The sequence below is a fragment of the Pelobates fuscus genome, chromosome 8, assembly GCF_036172605.1.
Source record: "Pelobates fuscus isolate aPelFus1 chromosome 8, aPelFus1.pri, whole genome shotgun sequence".
In the NCBI taxonomy this organism is placed as follows: Eukaryota; Metazoa; Chordata; class Amphibia; order Anura; family Pelobatidae; genus Pelobates; species Pelobates fuscus.
The window spans coordinates 60,149,810-60,175,826 of NC_086324.1; the positions used below are offsets into that span (position 1 = coordinate 60,149,810).

Sequence of the window (26,017 nt, forward strand, 5' to 3'; positions counted from 1 at the left end):
ATAGGGTTAGGATTTTGAAAATAACAGTTTTGTGACATCATAGTCACATGACCAATTTAAATATATATATATATATATATATATATATATATATATACATATTTTTTTTTTTTTCTTTTTTTTTTGGCTCCAACAAAATGGCATCTGCCTGAATAAGCTAGAGATCCCAAAAATGGTGAACAGGTAATTTTTATAACAAAGATAAAAGGGACAGTAGCTCACTCTACTGGCAAAAAACTGGAATAACACGTACTAAAAGAAATAAAAGGAGCAATAGCTCCCTCTAAAGACATAAAATAAAAATAAAACATTGAGATATGAAACAGAAACAACTTCTATTAATATTAATAACAATAATAATAATAATATTGTCTATGCATAGACAATATTAGATACAAATAATAAGTATAATTTAGGGAAAAATAACAGCGTAAAAAAGGACCAAAATAACACAAAAAATTGAGTACATGGTTATAACTGAATCTAAGAGCATCTTTGTAAATACCAATAAAAGTTTTAAAATATACTTAATATAATGACAAATCTAGCTGATACAGTCTGAAGCAAATAATAAAAGTGTAATTCACATAAAAAATTAAATTAAATATAAAATAAAATTACATTTCAGAATTTACAACAACACATAAATCATATATGTAAAATAGAATAAGTGCATTAAAATATAATAATAATATAAAATAAAAAGAAAATAACAATGAGTGTAAAACAGAAGGTAAAATTGAACATGCTATAGGCATTAACATTTTAAAAAATCAATGGAAGAGTTAAATTTGGTGTTATCGCTCTCCCACTTTCTCATACTGGTCACTGGATGTTCAACATGTCACCTCATTGCAAAGAACTCTCTGAGAATCTAAAAAAAAAGAATTGTTGCTCTACATAAAGATGACCTTGGCTATATGAAGATTGCCAACACCCTGAAACTGAGCTGCAGCACGGTGGGCAAGAAACAGCGGTTTCACAGGACAGGTTCCACTTAGAACAGGCCTTGCCATGGTCGACCAAAGAAGTTGAGTGCACGTGCTCACCGTCATATCCAGAGGTTGTGTTTGGGAAATAGACTTATGAGTGCTGCCAGCGTTGCTGCAGAGGTTGAAGGGCCTGTCAGTGCTCAGACTATACGCCATACACTGCATCAAATTGGTCTGCATGGCTGTCATCCCAGAAGGAAGCCTCTTCTAAAGATGATGCACAAGAACGCCCGCAAACAGTTTGCTGAAGACAAGCAGACTAAGGACATGGATTTGTATGATTTGACATGGATTTGTATGATGTCCTTGGAACTTAGGGGGGATTTCCACCTTCTGCCACATAAAAAGTTTTTTCTTTTTAGATTGATATTTTATTATTTTTCATTATTATTATTTTTATTTTTTATTTTTTATTATTTTTTATTTTTTATTTTTTATTTTTTTTTTTTTTTTTTTTTTTTTTTTTTTTTTAATTTTTAATTTTTATTTTTTATATTTTATTTTTTTTTTTTTATTTTTTATTTTTTTTTTATTTTTTATATTTTATTTTTTATTTTTTATATTTTATTTTATTTTTTAATTTTTATTTATTTTTTATTATTATTACATTTTTTTATTATTTTTCATTATTTATCATTGATTATTTATTATTTTCATTTTTTTGTTTTCATTTTTTTCATTTTTTTCATTTTTTTCATTTTTTTCATTTTTGTCATTTTTTCATTTTTTTCATTTTTTTATATTTATATTTATTTATATTTATTTTCATATTTATTATTATTTTTATTTAACAGTTTATTTATTTTTATTTTATTTTTATTTAATTTTATTCATTTATTTTTGGTTCATTTCTAGTTCATTTTATTTATATATATATTTTTTATTGTACACATATATAATTTTTCTCATTATAATTTTTGGAGCCTATGTATATATTTATACTATAGCAATTGGCAGAAGATGAAAGTCCTACAGCTCTATTGGATGATGATGTATCTCTTTGTTATTTATGAGTTTTTATTTTGAATTTGAAAGTCTGATCACTGATTGCGATTACTTTGAGATTTTTTTCAGTTATTTAACTGTTCAAGTGGCTGTTCCACGCTTGGAACGTATATGCCGCATTTGGAACGCAACGCTGACGTCATGACGTACGTCGCCGTCCGCAACCGGAAGTATGCGCTTGGAACGCAACCGGAAACGGACATTTGGAACGCAAATCTTGATAAGCTAGACGGATGAAAAACGGCTATGCCTTTTTGCCGCGGAATTATAAAACAAGAGCCATCTGGAGGCAATATACCCTAATGGGAGAAGTGGTTCCAGGAGAGAATTCTCCAATCAACACACGGACTGGTTGTATTTAAGGGACTCTGTTGGGGGTGGGATTATGCATGCTTTGTATTTTATGTGATTGTTAAAACTGCAGAATTTTCTCTGATGAAGTCCAAGTTGTTTGGACGAAACGCGTTAGATTGCAGTTATTTTTAATAATTTTACTGATTGAATCTTTCAAGGCTATTTATTGCCTTTTGAATAAAGAAAAATACTTTTTATACTTCAACTGGCATTCTTCCATTTCCTGTGAAAGACAGAGCAACCTATCCGTGGAAGGCAAATACCATTTTAGCCCAGTGTGGGCTTAAAGGCGCATTACCCTACACCATCTCGTGAGTGCAATCTTTGTGGGTTAAATCCAATTATTGTTAATGTACTTCACTATGTGTTTTATATTCTTTTTTTTCTAGTTATTCAGCTGTATCCCATTTTTTTGTCTATATCCATAAGGACATGGATTACTGGAATCATGTCCTGTGGTCTGATAAGACCAAGATAAACTTATTTGGTTCACATGGTGTCAAGCATGGTGGTGGTGTCATGGTCTGGGCCTGCATGAGTGCTGCCGGCACTGAGGAGCTACAGTTCATTGAGGGAACCATGAATGAACCATGTCAACATGTACTGTGACATACTGAAGCAGACCATGATCCTTCACAGAGTGGGCCGTAGGGCAGTATTCCAATATGATAACGACCCCGAACACACCTCCAAGATGACCACTGCCTTGCTAAAGAAGCTGAAGATAAAGGTGATGAACTGGCCAAGCATGTCTCCAGACCTAAATCCTATTGAGCATCTGTGGGGCATCCTCAAGCGGGGGAGCACAAGGTCTCTAACATCCACAGGCTCCGTGATGTTGTCATGGAGGAGTGGAAGAGGACTCCAGTGGCAACCTGTGCACTCCATGCCCATGAGGGTTAAGGCAGTGCTGGAAAGTAATGGTGGCAACATGAAAAATTGACACTTTGGGCCCAATTTGGACATTTCCACTTAGGGGTGTACTCAGTTTTGTTGCCAACGGTTTAGACATTAATGGCTGTGTGTTGTGTTATTTTGAGGGGACAGAAAATTTACACTGTTATACAGGCTGTACACTTACTGCTTTACATTGTGGCAGAGTGTCACTTCTTCAGTGTTGTCACATGGAAAGATATAAGAAAATATATTTTGGTAGATACTGTATATAGCGCCAAAGTATTCCTCAGCACTTTACAGTACTACAGAGGGAATATAAAATAAAATTGAATAGGTGGAATCAGTAAGGACAGCAAGAGATGAAAATGCTATACAGGTGGGCACTTTAAAGCCTATAGGATTCAATATTTATATTGATCTTTTTAACATTTTAGATTGATTTTAGTTCTTCTTTTTTTTTACTTTAGTTTTTATGGCATTGTGTATTCCTAAATTGGGGTTTGTGGGATATAGTAGTGAATATTTGGCATTTAAATGTGTTTTTAATTCTGAAATATTAATTTGTAATAAGTATATAAAATTGTAAGGAGGTAGATGGATATTTTACTGTGAATTGAGATTGATGTTGAGTAGGAACCTCAATCCTAGATCCTTCTTTCAGTGGACTTACGAATGAATGAATTTATGGCTGGACTTCCTGATTAAGAAGGCTATATACAGTGTATTGAAAGCTCTATCAGGCTATATTAGGCTTTCTCCTAGCCTCCAGGAACTCCAGAAATCACTATAAATGCACCTCTACCATCTTCCTGGTTAACTTCTATCATCATAACAGTCCTACCACCCACCACACATAACTAGTGCTTTTGCCTATGTGAGCGGACCCCTACTGTGCAGTAAAAAGGTGATTTTATTTACTTTTTCTTATTCTCCATTCCGGTTTAATGGTGGCTAGCCCCACTCGGCTCTGCATCCATGGCTGAGCTCATCAATCTTGATAGCCTCAGCTAATCCAATACTTACCCATAGGAAAGCATTTGGAGGCTATTGTGCAGAAAATGACCATGCTGTGCCAATCAGCATCTCCTCCTAGACATGCATTGAATCAATGTACCTCTTTGGGGAAAGTTCAGCAACTCAATGCATTTCCTCAGGCAGTGTTAAACATCTCCATGCAAAGCTTGGAGATACCAAACGTCGGTTCTACAGTCTTTATAGGACTTCACCCAGGATGTCCCTTGAGTGGCTGTCTGAGCGCCAGCCACTAGATGTGGCAAAACAAGTACTTTAAAGGATCACTATAGTGCCAGGAAAACAAACTTGTTTTCCTGACACTATATAACCTTTTAGGTCCCCCCCACACTCAGTGCCCCCCTCCCGCTGGGCTGGAGGGGTTAAAACCCCTTCAGCTACTTACTTTTATGCAGCGCCAGGCTCCCTCGGCGCTGGTGACCTCTCCTCCCACTCCGACGTCAGCTCCCGAGTGGAGCGGAATGCGCATGCGTGGCCCGAGCCGCGTGCATTAAAATCGCCCATAGGAAGGCATTTCTCAGAAGCGCCTCTAGCAGCTGTCAGGAAGACAGCCACTAGAGGCTGGATTAACCCTGCAATGTAAACATAGCAGTTTCTCTGAAACTGCTATGTTTACATCTGAAGGGTTAAAACCGGGGGACCTGGCACCCAGACTACTTCATTGAGTGTGCGTGGTCCTTTAATTTACAGTGCTTCTGGTGCCTGGAGTGTCCTTTTAAAATGTAACATTATATTTTTTGATTCTACTAAACAATTTCTATAATTTATTTTTCAAATCTTACTCTATTCACTTGTGGCCACCTGATGGCCATCTTTGACCAGGCGCCGCAGCCATTTAACAGCGCAACTGACCACCTGGTCTGTGTGGAGCCGCGGTACTGGGAGGAAATTAGTATAATGCACTTCCTCCCAGTGTACTAATGAGCTGCACAGGAGAGCAAGAGAGGGGAGGACCTGAGAGAAGGGAGAGTCTGGACCCAAGCCCCATCACACCCAACCAGATGCCACTTGAACCCAGGGAAGCCACCTCCCTGCACCAAAAAAGGTATGGAAGCAGGAGGTGGCTAAAAAGCTGTAAATTGTGATCTTTGTGTGTATATGTCTGTGTGTGTATGTGTTATCTGTGTGTGTATTTGATGTGTGTATGCATATGTGTTATCCGTATGTGTCTGTGTGTATGTGTGATTTATGTATATGTATTCAGCAGTCTGTGTTGTATTCAGAAGTCTCTGTGTCTGTATTAAAAAATGGGTGTATATGTTCAGCACTGTGTGTGAGTGCACTCACACAGACTGGTGAATGCACTCACAAAGACTGGTGAATGCACTCACACACAGTGCTGTACATATGCACCCATTTTTAATACACACACACAGAGTTCTGACTACAACACAGAGTGCTGAAAACAACACAGACTGGTGAATGCACATACACAGAATTCTAAATACACACACACACACACACACACACACACACAGCTGAATACAAATACAGACTGCTAAATACATACACCCAACTCATTTTCCAGGTTCCTTCTTAGGGACAACCCCCAGAGGAGACACACACAAATTAGGCAAGGGAGGTTCCACAAATGGACCCACCATCGTACCCTGCTGCATTTTCTTGCCCAACTTGTCCCGAACCACCTCTACGAAGTAAAAAAATCATCTCAAGTTACGCTCCCACTCCCCAAATCTCCCCCAATCTTGGAACAGGATAAAGAAAACATTCTCAAAACCCGATCAAAACAACTCCACGTCAGCCCTGTTACCGTAATGGCTTAGCCATGGTAACATCAAGTCTAGCCTCATTTGCTTTGAGCCCCGTGACAGCAGAAGGAGCCCTACCAGATCGAGGCCCTGAGCCTTACCCCGCTTAAAGCATATGAGGAACCTAAAAGCACCTAAAGCAACTGAGGCAGTGAGTGCACCCGCCGCTGGAGCATTCATGCTTAAACTGACACCTGGTACCCTACTTGCACTGGCCCTCATTAAGGAGCCATTAAAAACCTATTTTGAGTGTGTCCGACGACGAGGACTACTCCCAGCACTGGCTGCCGACTGAAAGGGAGGTGACTTCTGCACCATCATTTTTTTCATCCACAAAGGCAGGTCCATCTGGTCCCACCTCATCCCTGGGTTTGCAGAAAGCCTCTGCCGGAACTGCTCATCATATTTCCACCATCCCAATCCGCCATGCGTGCAGTACATCTCCCATACTCCATCCAGATAAGAGAACAGCTATGAACACAGACCAGTGATTTTTCTCTGAGAAAAATGGTGAGTATGCAAAAAGACTGCAGCCACTTCCCGAACGACTTAGGTATCTTCAGATACCTCTTACACTTTTCTTTCTCCTCTTTCTTGGCGTCCTTTTTATGCTCCTCTTTCAGGTCCATGAAGTAGGGATGTGCATGGGCAAAAAATTTGGTTTGGAAATTCGGGTAAGTAAAAAATGTGTCTGCTTCAGCAATTCGGACCAATGGCATTCGGTTCGGCACTTTGCAATTCAGAACTAAGGTAATTTGGACCCTAACCCCTAACCCTTACCACTTGTTTTGCCATTTTTCAGAAATCTGAAGCACTTCGGCAATTCGGAACTTCGGTTCGGCAATTCGGCAATTTGAACTTCCGAATGTCTGAATTTCACGAAGTTCGTCTGAATATACATTCAGTTGTTTTAATGACTGTAGTGTCCCTTTAAGCTAATAGAGGCAAGTTATAAGTGCTGAAAACTTGAACCCCCCTAGTGGTTAGGTACCTGTATGCAGATGCCTACTCTGTCTATTAGGAAACCAGCCTTGCTTATTAGTCCTCCATTCTCCTCTGCACTGTACATATAAAGGGATTTCTTTGTTTCCTAGATGTAAGTCTGCACATATTAATATTAGTATTAGTAATAGTAGTAGTAGTAGTAGTGCTTTACAACATTATGTAATGTATAGTCGAGTATGCATTTCCATTTCTTACCAGCTTATAGTCAACACATGGTACAAATTGTTGAGATATGCATACAGATATCTTTGATATACTGATGGCAAGACTTCATCTGTTGCGGAACTACAAGTCTAATTATTATTATTATTTTATTATTTATATAGCGCCATCAGATTCCGTAGCATTGTACAATGGGTGGACTAACAGACATGTAATTGTGACCAGACAACTGGACGTACAGGAACAGAGGGGTGGAGGGCCCTGCTCAATGAGCTTACATTCTAGAGGGAGTGGGGAATAGTGACACAAAGGGTAAAAGTAGGGGTACGAAGTAGGTTGTTAGAAAATTATTCACTGAGGGCTTAGTAGGTAATTTCTGACAGTTGCAGGAGTTGCAGGAGTCATGGGGAGTGGGGGATAAAAACCTGCTAACAGTTTAATTGATATGCTTTCTTAAAGAAGTGAGTTTTCATTGCAGCCCTGGAGAAATCTTGGTGGTGAGCAACAGAGGTGGGAGTATGGACAGAGGATAGACATAGGTCTTTGGCAGAGCGTAGGGACCTCGACGGGACATACTTGTGTATTAAGGAGGATTGGTAGGTTGGAGCAGCATTATGTTGGGACTTGCAAGCAAGCACCAGAATTTGAGCCCTATATCTAACTGGAATCCATTGCATGGGAGGTGCGAGCAGACAGGAAAATGAGCCTCGCCGCCGCATTCATTATAGATTGCAGAGGTGCAATCTGGGAACACATAAGACCACAGAGAAGGGGATTGCAGTAGTCAAGGAGAGAGAGAACAACAGCATGGACCAGCACCTTAGCCGCATCCGCCGTTAAATAGGGGCGGATGCACGCTATGTTTTGGAGATGGAAGCGACAGAATTTGGCAATTGATTGGACATGAGGGGTGAAGGAGAGGCTGGAGTCAAAAGAACACCCAGTCAGCAAGCCTGCGAGGCAGAGGTGATGGTAGCGCAGTTGACTTGGAGGGAGATATACATGGGAGTAGCAACACTCGAGGGAGGAAAGACCAGTAATTCTGTTTTGGACAGGTTGAGTTAAAGGAAGTGAGCAGCCATCAAGTTGGAAATCGCAGAGAGGCAGTCAGAGACACGAGTCAAGATGGGCGGAGAGAGATCAGGAGAGGACAGGTAGATTTGCATGTCATCTGCATAGAAATTAATTAGAGGACCAAGGACAGAACCTTGGGGGACGCCGACAGAGAGTGGTTGGAGGGAAGAGGCAGAGTCAGAGAAAGAAACACTGAAAGAGCGCTGGGAGAGGTAGGAGGAGCACCAGGAGAGAGCAGTATCCCGTAGACCAAAATTACAGGGAGAATGTGAAGAAGCTGTTGATGATCAACAGTGTCAAAGGCAGCAGAAAGATCAAAGAGAATTAGGATAGAGTAATGGCTGCGAGATTTAGCAGCAATTAAATCGTGGATACTTTGGTCACAGCCATTTCGACAGAGTGACCAGCGCGGAATCCAGACTGAAGGGGGTCAAGCAGAGAGTTGGATTTGAGAAAGTCAGTCAATCTGGTGTACACAACTCTAGCCTTACCGGCAAACATAAGAATTGTTGTTCTAGAACAGCTAGGGCATTGTCTCTTTTTGCCAGTACTGCCATTGTGTAAAAAGTTGCCATGTACTCAGAACTGTAGCATAACTTTTTCTGAAAGTTCTCTCCTCTCACCAACAATATCATACCTTTAATGTTATTAATAATTACGTTATTATAACTGATATTATTACAGCGTTGTTATAATAAAAGAATAGAATACCTCCTTCTATTTTATAGTACATATACTATGCCACCACTTCCTAAGAAGTCCTCCAAATCTCAGAATAAATATATGTTATAATGTTTTTTTTTAATTAATATTTATTGGGTGGCTTTTGCATTTTCTTTTCACGCATGGTTAGTTGCCTTTAAAAAGGAAAAAATCTTTTTAGCCAGAATTCCACTGACTGGGGAGAGATGATCCAGTTACAGCCCCTGGGAAGCCTGATTGGTCTGTGTTTTCACTGATGTTACAAGCAAAAGAGAATGGTTTCTGTAAGATCTGAAAATAGCAACAAGTGTTGACCAGTTGGGAGCTGCTCCTGCGAGCCTTCCATCTAACGCTGTTCTCTGACTAGGAGTCCCTTCGCACAGAAACTTCAAGACAGCCAGGAGACAACAGGACTGTTAAGTGTGATGCTGGCTGAGCTTCATCTTTTTAACCCAGGAATCTGACATCACTTTTTCACAGCGGAAAAGAAAGAGGAGAATTAACTACGGAATAATAGCCACATGGTGAGTTTAACGCCTCTAAGCATATATAGCATCAGAATGCAGCTGCCTGTGTCTGTTAAACTGAGATTGCTAGATCCTTGGACAGGAATTCCCTCTGCTATTGTTTAATTTTATGTTTATTGCATCAATTGCATCTCTACACCAACAGTGAGAAAACACATTTTTTTGCGTCAGTTTTATATTACACTAGCTGTTGATTAACACTGACACAAATAGATGAGTGAAGCCTATAGAAGCACAACAAAATACAAAATAACCATAAACATCTGTTTTACGTAATGCGAAAAGGGGAAATACAACCTGATTTTGCTAGTCTGCTGTATAAAAACTGCACTAACATTGTAAATGTCTCAAATCCACATGCATAAACAAAAAATACAAATATTGCTCAGAAACGTGCATCAATTTTTTATTTAGTTATTGGTGTCACTTTAATAAATAGTTGCTATTATTTTCCATGCTGTTCATGTTTTGCTCACATTTAACTGATTCATTGCATAGTGCTTGGCACCAAACAGTTAAAACACATCCGACTGCATGATGCATCTGTCTATGCTTATGCGTTATTAAACACCTTACAAACTCAAGGAGGGGTACTGGATAAACATAATTAGGGTGCTATGATTTCGCTATTAGTGCGTGGTATTGGCTATTGGAAATTGTATATTGCATTAGTTTATATTTACCACTCAGTAAGTAAGAAAAAAAAATAAAAAAGATTTCAACAAAATTTCACATACATTTTGTTGTTCTTTTAAATTGTTTTTTTTTTTATTATGTTTGAAATTCTTTTCAGTTGTCTAGGTTTATTTTATATATATATGTATATATTGTTTTTTATAATATATTCAGGGAAAGAAAAAAATCAACAAAGCAATGAGCTTAGATATGTTACTGAATCTAATTTAAAAAATCAAAACGGTATATCCTCTTTAGATAGAGTAAAAAAATACTGTTGTATTTGGCTACTGTCATTTGGTTTAAACATCATTTAATGGATTCATCTCTGAATTCATGATATCAATTGTTCTTACTTTGTTATAAAGAAAAAAAAATAGTGGATGTCAGAGTTAACCCACATTGGTTGCTGATGGATGGATTTTACATCACAGACATGAAAAAGCAGGGACGACAACTGTGTTGCTACTCGTAATGAGTTTGTTTAAACAGCATCTGGCTAGATTTTTTTTTTTTTATGAATTGCTTTCAACCACAGGATTCCATACAGAAGCTGCTCAACGTAGCAACAAAGGGGTCTTTCTTACAAGTACTAACTGCAGATGTAACCGACACATAGAGCTTTTAAAGATCTCAGTGAATAAAAATTGCCAGATGTCAAACATTTCATCTTTAACAAAAAGCTATAGGTCTATTTATAGGCAACGCTTTTACCAGGGATGTATATTGGAAGTAGGTATGTAGCATGGCTACAGTCAAATCATTTGATATCCTGTAAGATCTACTTTTAGGTGATATGGCCACTTTATTTACTGATTGAGTGATATGCGAATTGTGATAAGATTTTAAAATTAAAGTGAACTTGTTACTTTATTTTAAACTTTAATTAAACTAAATCCTTTTGCTGTGTGCCAACCAAAATTAAAAAAAAAAAATTCAGTGACCTTCAATGGAGCTTCATAGGGTTTTCAGGATACTCATCTCCTCCCTAATGGTTCCAGCACCGACATTAACCAACATTCGTAGGCATGAATCCTCTTCTCTGTCCTGCCTCTCTTTGTGGAGCCTCTGATGGCTTCCCAGACCGGGCATTGCCCCCCCTGATGACGCTGATGTGGTTATAGCGATGGCACACATGGGGCGCATGCACAGTGAAAAAATGAAGCTGGCCATTGGCATAGAGTCTATGCCAATGGTCTGTCTGCCATAACAGAGGGAGAGCATGAATTTAGTGGCAATTTTTACACAAATTAATACATTAGCTCGCGATTTCACTAGCACAATGTAGAGATGAAATTGGAACTGGATTCGAATTATGGAAAGTATATCAACCCATGACAGGTACCCTTTAAGGAACATAATAATAAACCCGATCATTGAGAACATTAGTCCTAAAGGAATTATACAGTTTCTCACATTAACTTGCAAGGAAACAATAATCGTTCTTTACCACCATTGAAAATGAGCTCAGGTAACCTAAAGGAACACTATAGTCACCTACACAACTTTAGCTCAATGAAGCCGTTTTTGTGTGTAGATCATGCTTCTCCAGTTTCACTGCTCAATTCTCTGCCATTTAGGAGTTAGATCACTGTTTATGCAGCCATTGCCACACCTCCCCTGGCTCTGATTGACAGAGCCTGCATGAAAAAAACTGGTTTCACTTTCAATCAGATGTAATTTACCTTTAACAATTGTATCTCTTTCTCTGTAAATTGAACTTTAATCACATACAAGAGGCTCTTGTGGTGTCTAGCAAACTATTAACATAGCAAGGGATAAGAACATCTAAATTAAACAGAACTTGCAATAAAGGAAGGATAAACTGTAGATGACTCTTTACAGGAAGTGTTTAGGAAGGCTGTGCAAGTCACATGCAGGAAGGTGTGGCTAGGGTTCATAAACAAAGTGATTTAACTCCTAAATGGCAGAGAATTGAGCAGTGAGACTGCAGGGGCATGATCTATACACCAAAACTGCTTAATTAGGCTAAAGTTGTTTTGGTGACTATAGTATCCCTTTAACCCCTTAAGGACCAAACTTCTGGAATAAAAGGGAATCATGACATGTCACACATGTCATGTGTCCTTAAGGGGTTAAGGGTTATCTTGAAAACACAGCCAAGCAGGACTGAGCATTGTATTGATTATGATTCAAGGGCCACAAGCTTTGGGTGTGACATGGCTTCCCAGCTATGGGTTGGTTTACAACAAGCATGTCAAACTCGCCCACAATTAATATTTTTGCTAGCGAGTATGACGTGCTTACTAAAGCAGAGTAGGCACCTGCTCTCCCCACATTGCAGGTACCTACTCTGCTAAAATGTACCCTTCCCGGGAGGAGAGCGGCGGCAGCGAGAGAGCTCAGTCTTTCTGCTCCTCGCGTGCGTCCTCTGGAGTGATGCCGGGTGCCAGAATATGAAGTCATTCCGGGACCCGGCATCACTAGACTATGCACGTGAGTGAGCAGTGAGGAGCAGGAAGGGAGACCTCAGGGAGAGGCCCTACACCAGCTCCCAAAGGTAGGGAACCATAAATTAAATGATGTGAGTGTGTGCAAGAATGTGTGTGTGCTTCTGTCTGAGTGCATGTGTCTGTCAGTGAGTGTGTGTGTGTGTCAGAGAGTGTGTCTGTCAGTGAGTGAGCGTGAGCGTGTGTCTGTCAACAAGTGAGTGTGTCTGTCAAAGAGTGAGTGTGTGGGTCTGTCAGTGAGTGTCTGTTAGTGAGTTTGTGTGTCTGAAAGTGAGTGTGTGTTGGTCAGTGTTGCAATGGCCGCACCTGTAGGTGCACGGAGGCACGCAATGCCACATCACATTCAGACGTGACATCAACATGCTCCACCTTCAGGGTTTCAAGGAGTAGCGTGAGGATCCGCTTTGGCACAAGGTGCGGATGGCACCATTGGGGGTATACCAGAAGATGGATTCCGGAGTCACATACGGGCAGCGGCAATGTGAGTGGAATCTGTTTGTTGACTAATATTGTTTTTGTTTTTTTAAAACAAGGGCCAGGGTTTAGTAGAGGGGCATCCTGGGATTTAGTAGGGGTAGGGGACTGGGATTAGTATAGAGGGGGGCTGGGATTTAGTATAGAGGGGGGCCTATTTTATAGTAGAGGGTGATGCTGTGTTTTTTTTTAATTCTTTATTTTTGTTTGTGCATAGATTATACATGGTACATTTAAGCCGGCAATGCCAGAACAGCTGTTGCCAGAGATTCAACATACATTTAGAGACAATTGTGTGGCATGAAGAACCGTGCACATTTTTAAAGTGTTAGTGAGGTTTAAACAAGTGAAGTATACAAGAGAAATTACAATGAAGTAACTAGTTAGTTCAGGCATTAAGTACTATGGTAATGTTTAAGCGAAGCTAACTGGTTAGCAGTAGTCAATACACATGAGTAAGTAATAGCTGTGAATGGAGTGAATGTAATAAAGTCAGGCTAGGTCATGCTGTACAGACCCCTAGAAGTATTTTACACTACATACAGTGTCTGGTACATGGTACATGGGAGATGGTTATTAAGTAATATCCCTATGCTATTCACCAAAGAGGTAATAAAACATCACCGACAGGTCTAACAGCTGTGGTTTGCACAGCGACTCCTCACACAGAGCAGGTCTTAGCAGTGACAACTAGTGAAGTTTAAAGGTAGTGGGGCATTAGACTCTGCCCTTGGACTTAATGAGATGTCACATTCTGTTCAACAGATGAGGTCCAACTCCACCCTCAATGCTGTTACACATTGACAAAAGACAGAAGGACAATACACAGGCCAGTCTTTTTGGGTGTTCATGATCCAACAACCCAAAGCAAAACTATTAAGTGAAGTTGACATTCCTGTTAGAATAAATTCCGCATGTCAGTGTGGTCCATGACCAAAAACGTAGATTTTTCGTTTTTTTGTCTATAGCCCTTACTATAATAATTGATTTGTTTTTCTTTTGTAAAGAATTCTGAGACTAAACTGGTTCATGGATTGTAGGATAAAACTTACCAGGAAAGGTTAAAGGATCTTAACATGTATAGCTTGGAGGAAAGACGAGACGGGGGGATATGATAGAAACATTTAAAAACATATCAACACAGGGAATCAACACAGTAAAGGAGGAGACCATAATTAAAAGAAGAAAAACTGCCACAAGAGGACATAGTCTTAAATTAGAGGGGCAAAGGTTTAAGAATAATTTCAGGAAGTGTTACTTTACAGAGAGAGTAGTGAATGCATGGAATAGCCTTCCAGCTGAAGTGGTAGAGGGTAACACAGTGATGAAGTCTAAGCATGCGTGGGATAGGCATAAGGCTATCCTAGACTTAAGATAAGGCCAGAGATTAATGAAAGTATTTAGAAAACTGGGCTAACTAGGTGGGCCAAACGGTTCTTATCTGCCGTCACATTCTATGTTTCTATGTTTTTACGGCACAAACTTGTAGAGGAGGAGGCTTCCCCATCTGCCTCTGTGGATCACTTTTACTGCATCATAGAATCCTTAGATGTTAGTAAGGAAAGAAAACCGAGATTTTGCAGAATTAGGTGAACAATTAAATGGACATTTATTGACATGAATATTAGGGCTTGAAGAGGCTCATGATCTAATTTTGGTCACTGTTAGTCCAAGTATGAATCCTGAGGCCTTTCTGGTCCTCAGTGATTGAAGCTTTACAGCAACGAAATTAAATTCCTGTTTGAGTAGACAAAACAAAGACATTTTCTATTGAATTTTCTGCTCAGAAAACTTTCAAGATTATGCAAGATAATTACTTCCTCAAGTAGCTAAAAATCAGTATGTGCAAACGAAATACATTATATCAAGTTATACGTAGGTCTAAATTAGTATTTCTGAATTAGCAGAGTGTCTTTCTCATGGAACAGATTAGAAGAGCATTCAAGCTGAGAGTTTGTATGAATTTTAGTGTTTGTGATACCATATATTTTTATGTGATTTATTTTAACATTTTTATGCCTTTCAGACATCAGAAGGGCTTGAACAGAGGGCACCGTTAGCCACACACATTATTCTTCCTCTAAATCAGGGGTTCCCAACCAGTTCTCAAGTACCCAATACCAGTCCAAGATTTAGGGATTACTCTTTTGTGTCTAAAGTGTTTTTTTCCTTTTCTAAAAACACTTTATACTCAACTGGGTAATCCCTTAATCCTGGACTGTTAGGTGGTACTTGAGGACTGGGTTGGGAACCACTGCTCTAAATGAATTGAATATGGCACACAGTAAATGTTTATTGAAAGAGTCTAATAACGTGGTTTCAAAAATAGTGAAAATTCAAGAGTGGCTACCATCCAACAGAGGTACTTGATTATGGGCTTCTGTATAGAATGCAAGTGTGTACTGAGAGTATGACCCTACAAAACGTATTGAGCATAATGGGGACAAAAACTGTGTGTTTCTTATTATGGTCTCTCTTTGTAAATTGTTTAGTGATTATTTTCCTTGTATTTACTGTCTTGATCATTCCGTTGACATCTGAGAGGATGTATTAGATAGTCAACATTACAAAGAACAAATGTTACTTTTGACCGTAGAAGAAGGATAGTGGGAAGGCTCTTGTCCCTGCTCGCTTTTGGTATGTCCTCTGATTCTCATTTCTGAGTGCAAGGATCTCTATAATACGGAGGAACATGCCTAAAGGAAATGGGGATGAGAGGGATGGAGAATTTTTACAATTCAAGCATTCTGAATTTCACTGGTCTATTCTGATAATGCACAGTTAAAGGATCACTCCATGCACCATAAGCCCTATAGCTCATTAAGAATTAGCTAATAGCTTTCAACTAGCTCAACCCTGGGTGTCTGGCACCTAGCAAATAACTTGCCTGCTTACATTAGGGGCGTCAGGGCATTGGACTGGTTATGATGTTTCAAGTGTTCCTTTAAAAAACATAATCATGTCAGTGACTTAAATTAAGGGTAGTTTAGCAAACTACTTTTAGCGAAATCTTTGTGTTTTTGCTTAATTAAGTTGATTGGCTTAATGGTGAATCACAATGTTTAGTTAATCACAAATGTTGATGAAATGCACTTATCCTTTAATTAAATCTACCAGGAAGGGAGAACACAGTAAAGGAAACCAAGCCAGATTTTAATTCTTTTCAGTGGCTGTTAGACTTTCTGTGACCCTTAGACCCAAGGGCACAAAGCCAACATTTTTGTTGAAAGCCGCAATATACTTAGCACTATAATGATCACTAAAAACCTCACTATTCGCTTTATCCTGAGGTTGAGATATGGTTGTGATAAAATTATCAAGGTAACAGAAGTCATCAGGGCCTACATTTTACTTTCGGATTTAGTAAATTTACCCATAAGCCCAAATCATTCTGTCAGGTTAATCTCTAAATGCGACAAAATCCAAGAGTTACACATTCTTTTCAAGGATTCACATGTTTTATGATATTTTAGAAAAAACAGATCATTGGCAATGGAACTTGCATTTAATTGTCAGGGGAGCAGTACCGAGTTCCCATGAAATGTATAGGATGTTGGATTGTCAGAATATATCATTACTGGGATCAGTGAAGTAAATCATAATTTTTTTTTCAAATCCCAGGAATATTGATCATACATCCCTTGTGCAGTCTCTAAAGTCTCTACTTCACTGAATCAACTCAAAGTCCTAGGAGAAGTGGGTCACTGTGCATTGATAAAACATAATATAAGTCATAGAATCAATTACAAAACTGAATGCCTAGTGTAGTTGTGATGGGAGCGGTGCCTGTAGTTGTAGTTGTCATTTGAGCTGTGCCCCTATTGGTGATTGGTGTTGTCCCTGTAGTTGTTATTGGAGACATGACTGTAGTTATTGTACTTGTGATTAAGGCAGTCCATGTAGTTGCGATTGGGGTTGTCCATGTAGGTGGCTGTGATTTGGTTCCTGTAGTTATGAGAAGGGCTGTCCTTGTAGTTGCGATTGGGGTTGTCCATGTAGGTGCTGTAGCTGTGATTTGGTTCCTTTAGTTGTGAGAAGGGCTGTCCTTGTAGTTGCGATTGAGGTTGTCCATGTAGGTGCTGTAGCTGTGCTTTGGTTCCTTTAGTTGCGAGAAGGACTGTCCTTGTAGTTGCGATTGGGGTTGTGCATGTAGGTGCTGTAGCTGTGCTTTTGTTCCTTTAGTTGTGTGAAGGGCTGTCCTTGTAGTTGCGGCAGTGGCGGATCCAGGGGGGGGGCAACGGGGCAATTGCCCCCCCCGAGATTCTCCCCTGCCGGCTAATGCAGGGCTGGCATTGCCCAAGTGCCAGCCCTGCAATGTGCCTGCGGACCGGGGAGGGAGATCTCTGATCTCCCTCCCCGGTCCGCAGGCACTGTGCTGACAGCCGGCAGGGGAGGGAGTGAGAGAGGACCCGGGAGCTGTTACCTGCAGCTCCTCCGGGTCCTCCTCTCGCGAGATTTGGAGCGTTGCCGCGGTAACCACGGCAACGCTCCAAATCTCGCGAGAGTGAACTCTAGCCCTGTAACTGGGCTAGAGTTCATCTCTCCACCACCGGACCACCAGGGAATCCCACTGGACCACCAGGGAACGAAATATGTCCCCCCTCCTCATCAATAAAGGTAAGGAGGGAGGGGGGACATAAATATATTAAGTTTAATTTAATTAAATTAAAAAAAAAAAGCCTCCTTACACACTGCCCCATACACACACTGCCCCCCATACACACACTACACACACTGCCCCCCATACACACACTACACACACTGCCCCCTATACACACTACACACACTGCCCCCTATACATACACTACACACACTGCCCCCCATACACACACTACAAACACTGCCCCCCATACACACACTCCCCCATGCACACTACACACACTGCCCCCATACACACACTACACACACTGCCCCCATACACACACTACACACACTGCCCCCTATACACACTACACACACTGCCCCCTATACACACACTACACACACTGCCCCCCATACACACACTACAAACACTGCCCCCCATACACACACTCCCCCATGCACACTACACACACTGCCCCCATACACACACTACACACACTGCCCCAGAAACACTGGCCCCCATACACACACTACACACACTGCCCCACAAACACTGCCTTCATACACACACCACACACTGCCCCACAAACACTGCCCCCATACACACACTGCCCCACAGACACTGCCCCCATACACACACTACACACATTTCCCCACAAACACTGCCCCCATGCACACACTACACACACTGCCCCACAAACACTGCCCCCATGCACACACTACACACACTGCCCCCATACACACACTGCCCCACAAACACATACTACACACACTGCCCTCATACACACACTGTCCCACAAACACTGCCCCCATACACACACTACACACACAGCCCCACAAACACTGCCCCACAAACACTGCCCCCATACACACACTGCACACACCGCCCCCCAAACACTGCCCCCATACACACACTACACACACTGCCCCACAAACACTGCCCTCATACACACACTGTCCCACAAACACTGCCCCCATACACACACTACACACACAGCCCCACAAACACTGCCCCACAAACACTGCCCCCATACACACACTGCACACACCGCCCCCAAACACTGCCCCCATACACACACTGCACACACTGCCCCCATACACACACTGCACACACTGCCCCCATACACACACTGCCCCACAACACTGCCCCCCATACACACACTGCCCCACAAACACTGCCCCCATACACACACTACACACACTGCCCCCCACACATACACTGCCCCCTAACACACACACTGCAACCCTGACATACACTGCCGCCCTCACGCACTTGCACACACACTTCAACCGCTCACACACACACACACTGCACCTTTCACACACACTTCACCCCTAACACATACCACTGCTCCTATGCCCAATATCCCAGCAGACCCCAGGTAAGTTATCAAACTGTTCTTAAACGGTTTGACTACTTACTCTGGGATGGGATCCTGGCACTACTGGCGCCATAACTACTACACTGAGCTGTAGTGGTTATTGTGCCTGGATTATTTCTTTAAATAATCTACAAGTGCCCCTCCCGAGATCAGGTTCTGGATCCGCCACTGAGTTGCGGTAGTTTTAATTGGGGAAGTTACTGCAGTTGCTGTAGTTGTAATTTTTATTGCCTCTGTAGTTGTCTTTGTCTGAACCATCGTTGCAGGTCTGATATCTAAAAGATTTTTGAATGATTAGATAGCATGAGTTTATGTACCTTCTCTGTCTATGGGTAATTACATCAACAATATTCCTTTGTGACCTCAAAATTGCACTTTTCAAACTGCAAATAAGTTTGTTAAAAGGGGGCAGTATATTTCTATGGTTAGACTTTTATGGTTAGACTTAGTAAAAGTAACATTTGTAAGATGTTAATGAAGAGAATGTGTCTTGGTCCAAAATAAGTTGAGAACTACTGGTATAGCCAGCTGTGCCAGGGAAGGATGGATGCAAGGAATCAATAAAATAAATGAATGCAATAAAACTATAAAAGAAGTATTATTAAATTTATTTTGATTAATTTTGTGTTAATCCCAGAGCTACATTGGTCTGCTAAAAAAGGGATGTTTCTTTAATTATGGTAATGTAATATATACTATAGGGCCAGATTACTTAAAGGGACACTAGAGTCCCCAAAACGTTATCTTAATGAAGCAGTTTTTGTGTATAGCTCTGACCTCTGAAGTCTCTTAATTATCTGCTATTTAGGAGTTAAGTCACTGTTGTTTCTATGAAGCCCTAGCCACACGTCCCTTGGCTGTGGCTCACACAGCCTGCATTAAAAAAAAATTGTTTAATTTTCAATCAGATGTTAACATACTTTACAAATGTTTATCTTCTGCTCTGTAAATTTAATTTTAATCACACACGGGAGGCTCCTGCAAATTCTAGCAAGCTATTAACAGAGCAGGAGATAAATTGAACAGAATGTGCAATAAAAAAGTTTAACCATTAGATATCTCTTTTCAAGACAAATTTAGGAAGGCTGTGTAAGTCACATGCAGAGAGGTGTGACTAGGGCTGTATAAACAGAAACAGAGTTATTTAACTCCTAAATGACAGAGAATTGAGCAGTGAGACTGCATGGGAATGATCTGTACACCAAGACAGAGCAAGGTAGGGGGGTTGAGTGGACTTCTTATGTATGAAATGTGTATGAATGTAATTTTTGTGTATGTTCTGTCAGTGATTGTGTGTGTGTGTGTGTGGGGGGGGGGGGAAATCTGTGTGTATGTCTGTGATTGTGAGCATGTAAGTCAGTGATTATGTATTTGGGCTTGTGATTGTGTTTGTATATCTGTGAATATGTGTGTGTGGGTCTGTGATTGTGTGTGTGTGTGTGTGTGTGATTGCGTGTATAGGTGTAGGTCTGTGATTGTGTGTGTGTGTGTGTATAGGTCTGTGATTGTATGTGCATGTGTTGGCAGGGACATTTTAGCCACGAGGCTAACAAGGCATTTGCCATGGGTGATATTGTCCAGGGGACGCAAAAAAACTCGTCTCCCAAATGCCCAGGGCAAATACCTTGAAAGCCTTGCGGCTATCTGACATGCTGGGCTGGCGGGCGGGCAGCGATGGAGGGCGGCTGGAGAAGGGCTGGCAAGGGTGCACTTCCCCTAAGCGGTCTGCTCAGCTCCCTTGCGCGCCGCAGAGTGAGGCTTGGAGCCGGAATATGATGTCATATTCCGTCTCCCAGCCTCACTCTGCGGCGCGCAGGGGAGCTAAGCAGAGTGCTCAGGGGAAGTGCTCCCTCACCTGCGCCGCCTGCCCAGCAGCCACTGGACCCCCAGGGAGAAAGAGAATCCTCCCCCAGTGTATGTTAGTGTGTTTCTGTTAGTGTGTGTGTGTATGTCTGTTAATGTGTGAGTGTGTTTGCCTGTGAGTGTGTGTGTCTGTTAGTGAGTGTGTGTGTGTGTCTGCTAGTGAGTGAGTGTGTCTGTTGGTGTGTGTGTGTCTGACTGTGTGTCTGTTAGTGTGTGTGTCTGACTGTGTGTGTGTGTGTGTCTGTTAGTGTGAGTGTGTTTGCCTGTGAGTGTGTGTCTGTTAGTGAGTGTGTGTGTCTGCTAGTTTGTGTCTGCTAGTGAGTGAGTGTGTGTCTGTTAGTGAGTGTGTCTGTTAGTGTGTGTGTGTTTCTGTCAGTGAATGTGTGTGTGTGTGTATTTAGAATGCGGGGCGGGGGGAAGGGTTGGGTGGGGCTGGCACGGAGGGGGGGGTGGGCAGCACAAAACCAGGATACACCACTGTGTGTTGGTCTGTGATTGTATGTGTGTCTCTGGTTATGTGTGATGTATGTGACTGTCTGTATAGGATCTGTGATTGTGTGCGTATGTCTGTGTGTTTACATCTGTGATTATGTGTTTCTATGTATGTATGTGACTTTGTGTATAGGTCTGTGATTGTGTGTGTGTATGTGTATTTGTGATTGTGTGTATAGATCAGTGACTGCATGTGTGGGTATGTGATTGTGTGGATAGGTCTGTCGTTGTATGTGTGTCTGTGATTGTGTGTGTATGTCTCTGTGTTTGTGAACATCTGTGATTATGTGTGTGTGTGTGTGTGTATGTATGTGACTGATTTGGTATCCTTAAATATGGCAATTCCACACAAGGATAACAAATAAGGGTGTTATCTATTAAACAAATTTAAGAAAAGGGAAATTGTATTATATAAATTATTTATGTTCTAGATTTTATGTGCGACCAAGGAATTCCTCTGCGCTCTAAATGCGACCCAGAAAAGCCAAAAGGTTGGACACCCATGCCTTAACAGGTGAATCATTTTGCTGAAGACATTGGCGAGAAGGCACCAAAATTCCCATTCCCATAAAGAACCTTTGTGTCAGTCCTTTCAGATAACTGTAAAATAACAAATCAAAGAGGTGCGTATTTTGTAATGCTAATTGCATCTAACTTAGTTAGGAGGCGCCATTATCCGTTAAGAAAAACAGATATGGAATCCATTCAATATCGAAAGCTGACTTTGCCATAGAAAAATAATCAGAGACATTTGTTCTCTGAGAAATAATCCCATTACAGCAATGCATGGTTATTTGCTTTCTTTTTATAATTTACTATTGTGTATTGTCTTCATTGTGTCTAGATGGAGATACAGTTACTGAAATATTATGGATATATTTTGCATTATATTCTGCATAGGGATAGAGAAATAGAATGTGTTATGAACACTGACATAATTACTTTTTTTTATTTTCATTTTAGACTCCATTTATTTGTGTGTCTCGAGCGGAAGACATCCTGGACACATTGTATAGCTGTGAGCTAAGATAAGCTACGTATGCACTGATGAAGAGCCAAAGACTGGCATTGTACAAAAAGCATGCGTGATCTTCCAGAATGCTTTTAGGAAATCAGACAAACAGGTGTTCAGATTTGCTTCTCCATAGAGGATTTCTGTTGCTTCTGTTCCACGTTCAAGCTATTGCATCTTGCCCCAAGAGCTGCCACTGCTCTGACATTAGTGGAGCAATGGTAGTCCACTGCAGCTCTAGAAACCTGGAAGAAATCCCCACTGACCTCCCTATGGAAACTGTGTCTCTGAAGCTAGATGCAAACAAAATTCACCAAGTGCCTAATAACGCATTCAAGGACCTAAGTTATCTCCAGGAGCTTGACCTTTCCAGAAATGCTATTGAGAAAATAGAGTTGGCCGCATTCAAAGGGGTAGCAGAGGGACTGAGGCTTCTTGATTTGTCAGGCAACCAGATTCATAGCATTCCAAAGGAAGCTTTGGAAAAGCTTAGGGCCAAGATCCGTCTCTCAAACAACCCATGGCATTGTGACTGCACCCTTCAGGAGGTTCTTAGGGAACTCAAGTTGGATCCGGACACAGTCAATGACATTTCCTGTCAAACATCTGTTCAGGAGGAATATGTGGGCAAGCCATTAATTCAAGTTCTAGACTCTGGAATCAATTTCTGCAATATCCACCACAAAACAACGGATGTAGCTATGTTTATTACAATGTTTGGTTGGTTTGCTATGGTGATAACCTACGTGGTGTATTATGTGAGACACAATCAAGAGGATGCCAGGAGGCATCTGGAATATCTCAAGTCATTACCAAGCACCCAAATAACCAAAGACTTTGATACAATCAGTACTGTTCTGTAGATATAGAGCAGATCACCATATTGTGACAATATATTGTGGTGCATTCACCCATTTGCTGCTGGAATATGTTATAAATTAAGAGAGCGAAAGCTCTCTGAAATGAATGTCACGGTTTATCTTACACAACATTTTACAAGTCATATGGATGCAAAACGCATTCTGGATTCTCTAACATGCAAACCCACTATGCTTTTAATATGCACTCTAATTATCTCTTAGAACGGACTTATTTATTTAATATGGAAAGGACTACAAAGCAAGTACCATCGGTAAGATTACCAGAAAATAAAAGGAAAAAGGCAGCATAGAGTTTAAACTATATAAAAATTTATTTTAAAAAAAGTACTCTGTATCACTATAAGTAGCAGCAAGCCTTTCTCAGTATATCTGCACTCTGTTTAACCACAGTAATTGCGGGATTATGTTAGAAAAATTGAGGTTCTCATATCAAACATATCACCCTGGATCATATTTTTGGAATACCCAAACGGTATTGCATATTGCAAGAAAATTATGTATCGGTTTCCAGTTGGAAGTAATTGAGATCCAGGAGGCATTCGGATGCACCAATTACATTGTAACACTAATGGTGTGGATCATTGTGAAACTGCATCACCAAACCATGTGTGTCCTCCTCCCCCTAGCCTGAACTAACCATGAGTTACATTTATCTAAGGCTTTGTGCCTAGGGGTGCTTCTCAAGTAAACACATCTAAAGTTTACTGACTTACTAGAGGGTTTTTACTGGAGGGTCTAGCTGTGTATATTGTGAGGTATGGCTAGATAACAAGATAGCATGCTGTTTTACGAAATGGCCATTCACTTAACTAAACAGAAACGCACAGCTTAATTTAGAAGGGGAACAGTGAACGTTTTCAGGGACTTGAAAAATATTTTGGGAACAGATCATCAAGCTTTTATATTAAAAGGACATTTCACAAAAATATATCAAACTCCTTTTGTATGTGTCCCTTCCTAATATTAATATCCCTTCTCTCTCTCTCTCTATGTTCCTATAAACGTTATCTGAATTTTTGGACTGATGGGGATTATTATGGAAATGATAGGTTTCCCAAAGGGAAAAAGTTGTAACAAATATTTGTGGGTGCTCTTTGGCCCGTCCTCTAAGAGACCCTTTGCTACAATTCCTGGGTGCCATAGAAAAACCTCCATGGTCTGTATTCTATTTTTACATGTTTAATTATAAAACTGGGATTATAATCCAAGAGTCTGAATGCCAAGTGTAGAACAACCTTAACGAATCGATAGAACTGGCACACAGAAGTCTTGACTAAATAGAAATATAAAACATTTAATGAACTACTATATAGTATTTTTAAAATAGATATTTATTAGATATGTATCTTTTTATATTTATTATACTAGACAGATCTGTTTCCGGGCAATTCACCCTCCGGACTTTCAATAAATGCTCAATGTCACTTGTTTCATCTCAGAAAAAAGACACTGTATATGGGAAGATTTATCTTTTTTTATGTGTAAAGCTTAACAAATGCTAAAATTATGTCATCATGTAATTTTTTATCTCACTGCTGACCTATATTTCTAATTTAAAAGCAAAAAAGTTACTTGTGCACTATCCCGAATCCCTATGCACATTAAACAAAATATTTATTGGTGCATATTTTTTTTTTGTATAGCCAATAAACTGGAAGCCTAGCTATCCCATCAAGATACATCTCTTAAGTGAGCCCTACACTAGCAATTCACTTTGCTGCTTTTAACTATATGACAAAATCTATAATAAAACAGAAATGGGTATTCTTATGAACTCCATTTATTCGCCAAATGCCTGTAAGCTTCTGGATTAGGGATTCATTATTTGCCCTCTGGTGGCGCTAGCAGGCAAATCGTTGTTAAAAACTGTATGTGGGCATCACTATGACCCACACATCCATACAATGGAGGTTTTATACCTCCCTCCACTCTATGCAAGCTCAGTCAGAGAGCTCTGATTAATTGGCTCACAAGCCAACCAATCAGAGCTCTTTGACCAATATTGCATATTACAAATTTCAGTCAGAGTGCACTCATTTGCTGGCTTCTGGGGCTCACATTGATTATTTTTATTGCGTTGTTGTTTTTTTTCCCCTTCCTTTTTTGTAAACCAGTTTTTATCATTTATTTTCTGATTATATCTGATTAATTTTTTTGCCCCTATCGCTATTAGTAGAGTGAGTGGGGTGAGTTTACTTTCATTAGGTTTGGGGTGGATAGGGTCTTGGGGACCCCTACTCACCCTGGAGAAGGGGTTGGACAATGACATCGGTTCCTCGCTGGTTTTTAATTGAAGCTCCCACCCGCTGACCATGGTTTTGAACCCAGGAAGACCCTATGTCCTGTTCATTTTAATTTTAGCCCCCACATACTGAGCATGACGTCCCCCACACATTATTTAATTTGACCCCCACCATTGGAAATAGGGGGGACTATATGTTCCCCACTTTATCAGGAGATTTACAAAATTTCCACTGTACTAATGTAGGGTCATACATAGGCTTTTTTTTTGGCTTTTTTTTTTTTTTACTGTTTATTGTGGTGGTTGGCTAGCAATCACCTGCCACCTGCAACATGATTAGCTGTGTGGAGGTGTCCAGTTCAGCTGATATTTGTTTTTTCGACTGAATTTTTGGGGAACCAAGCTGGCACATTGCCAAACATTGC

The 26,017-nt window shown here is 40.5% G+C and overlaps 1 protein-coding gene across 3 annotated transcripts in view; it reads left to right on the plus strand.

Annotated features, from left to right (window-relative positions):
• The window catches only part of LOC134571557 (leucine-rich repeat-containing protein 3-like), a 60,699-nt gene extending 35,762 nt beyond the window's left edge, over positions 1 to 24,937 (plus strand). The window contains exons 3-4 of one of the 3 annotated variants that reach the window (XM_063429908.1): positions 9,360 to 9,516; positions 22,421 to 22,546. In XM_063429908.1, the coding sequence (XP_063285978.1) occupies positions 9,360 to 9,456 (97 nt within the window). In that variant the 3' untranslated portion in view covers positions 9,457 to 9,516; positions 22,421 to 22,546. Of the gene's footprint in view, positions 1 to 9,359; positions 9,517 to 21,932; positions 22,081 to 22,420 lie in introns of those variants that run through there. The other 2 variants (XM_063429907.1, XM_063429909.1) reach the window with 2 other exon arrangements.
• Positions 24,938 to 26,017: the final 1,080 nt, after the last annotated feature.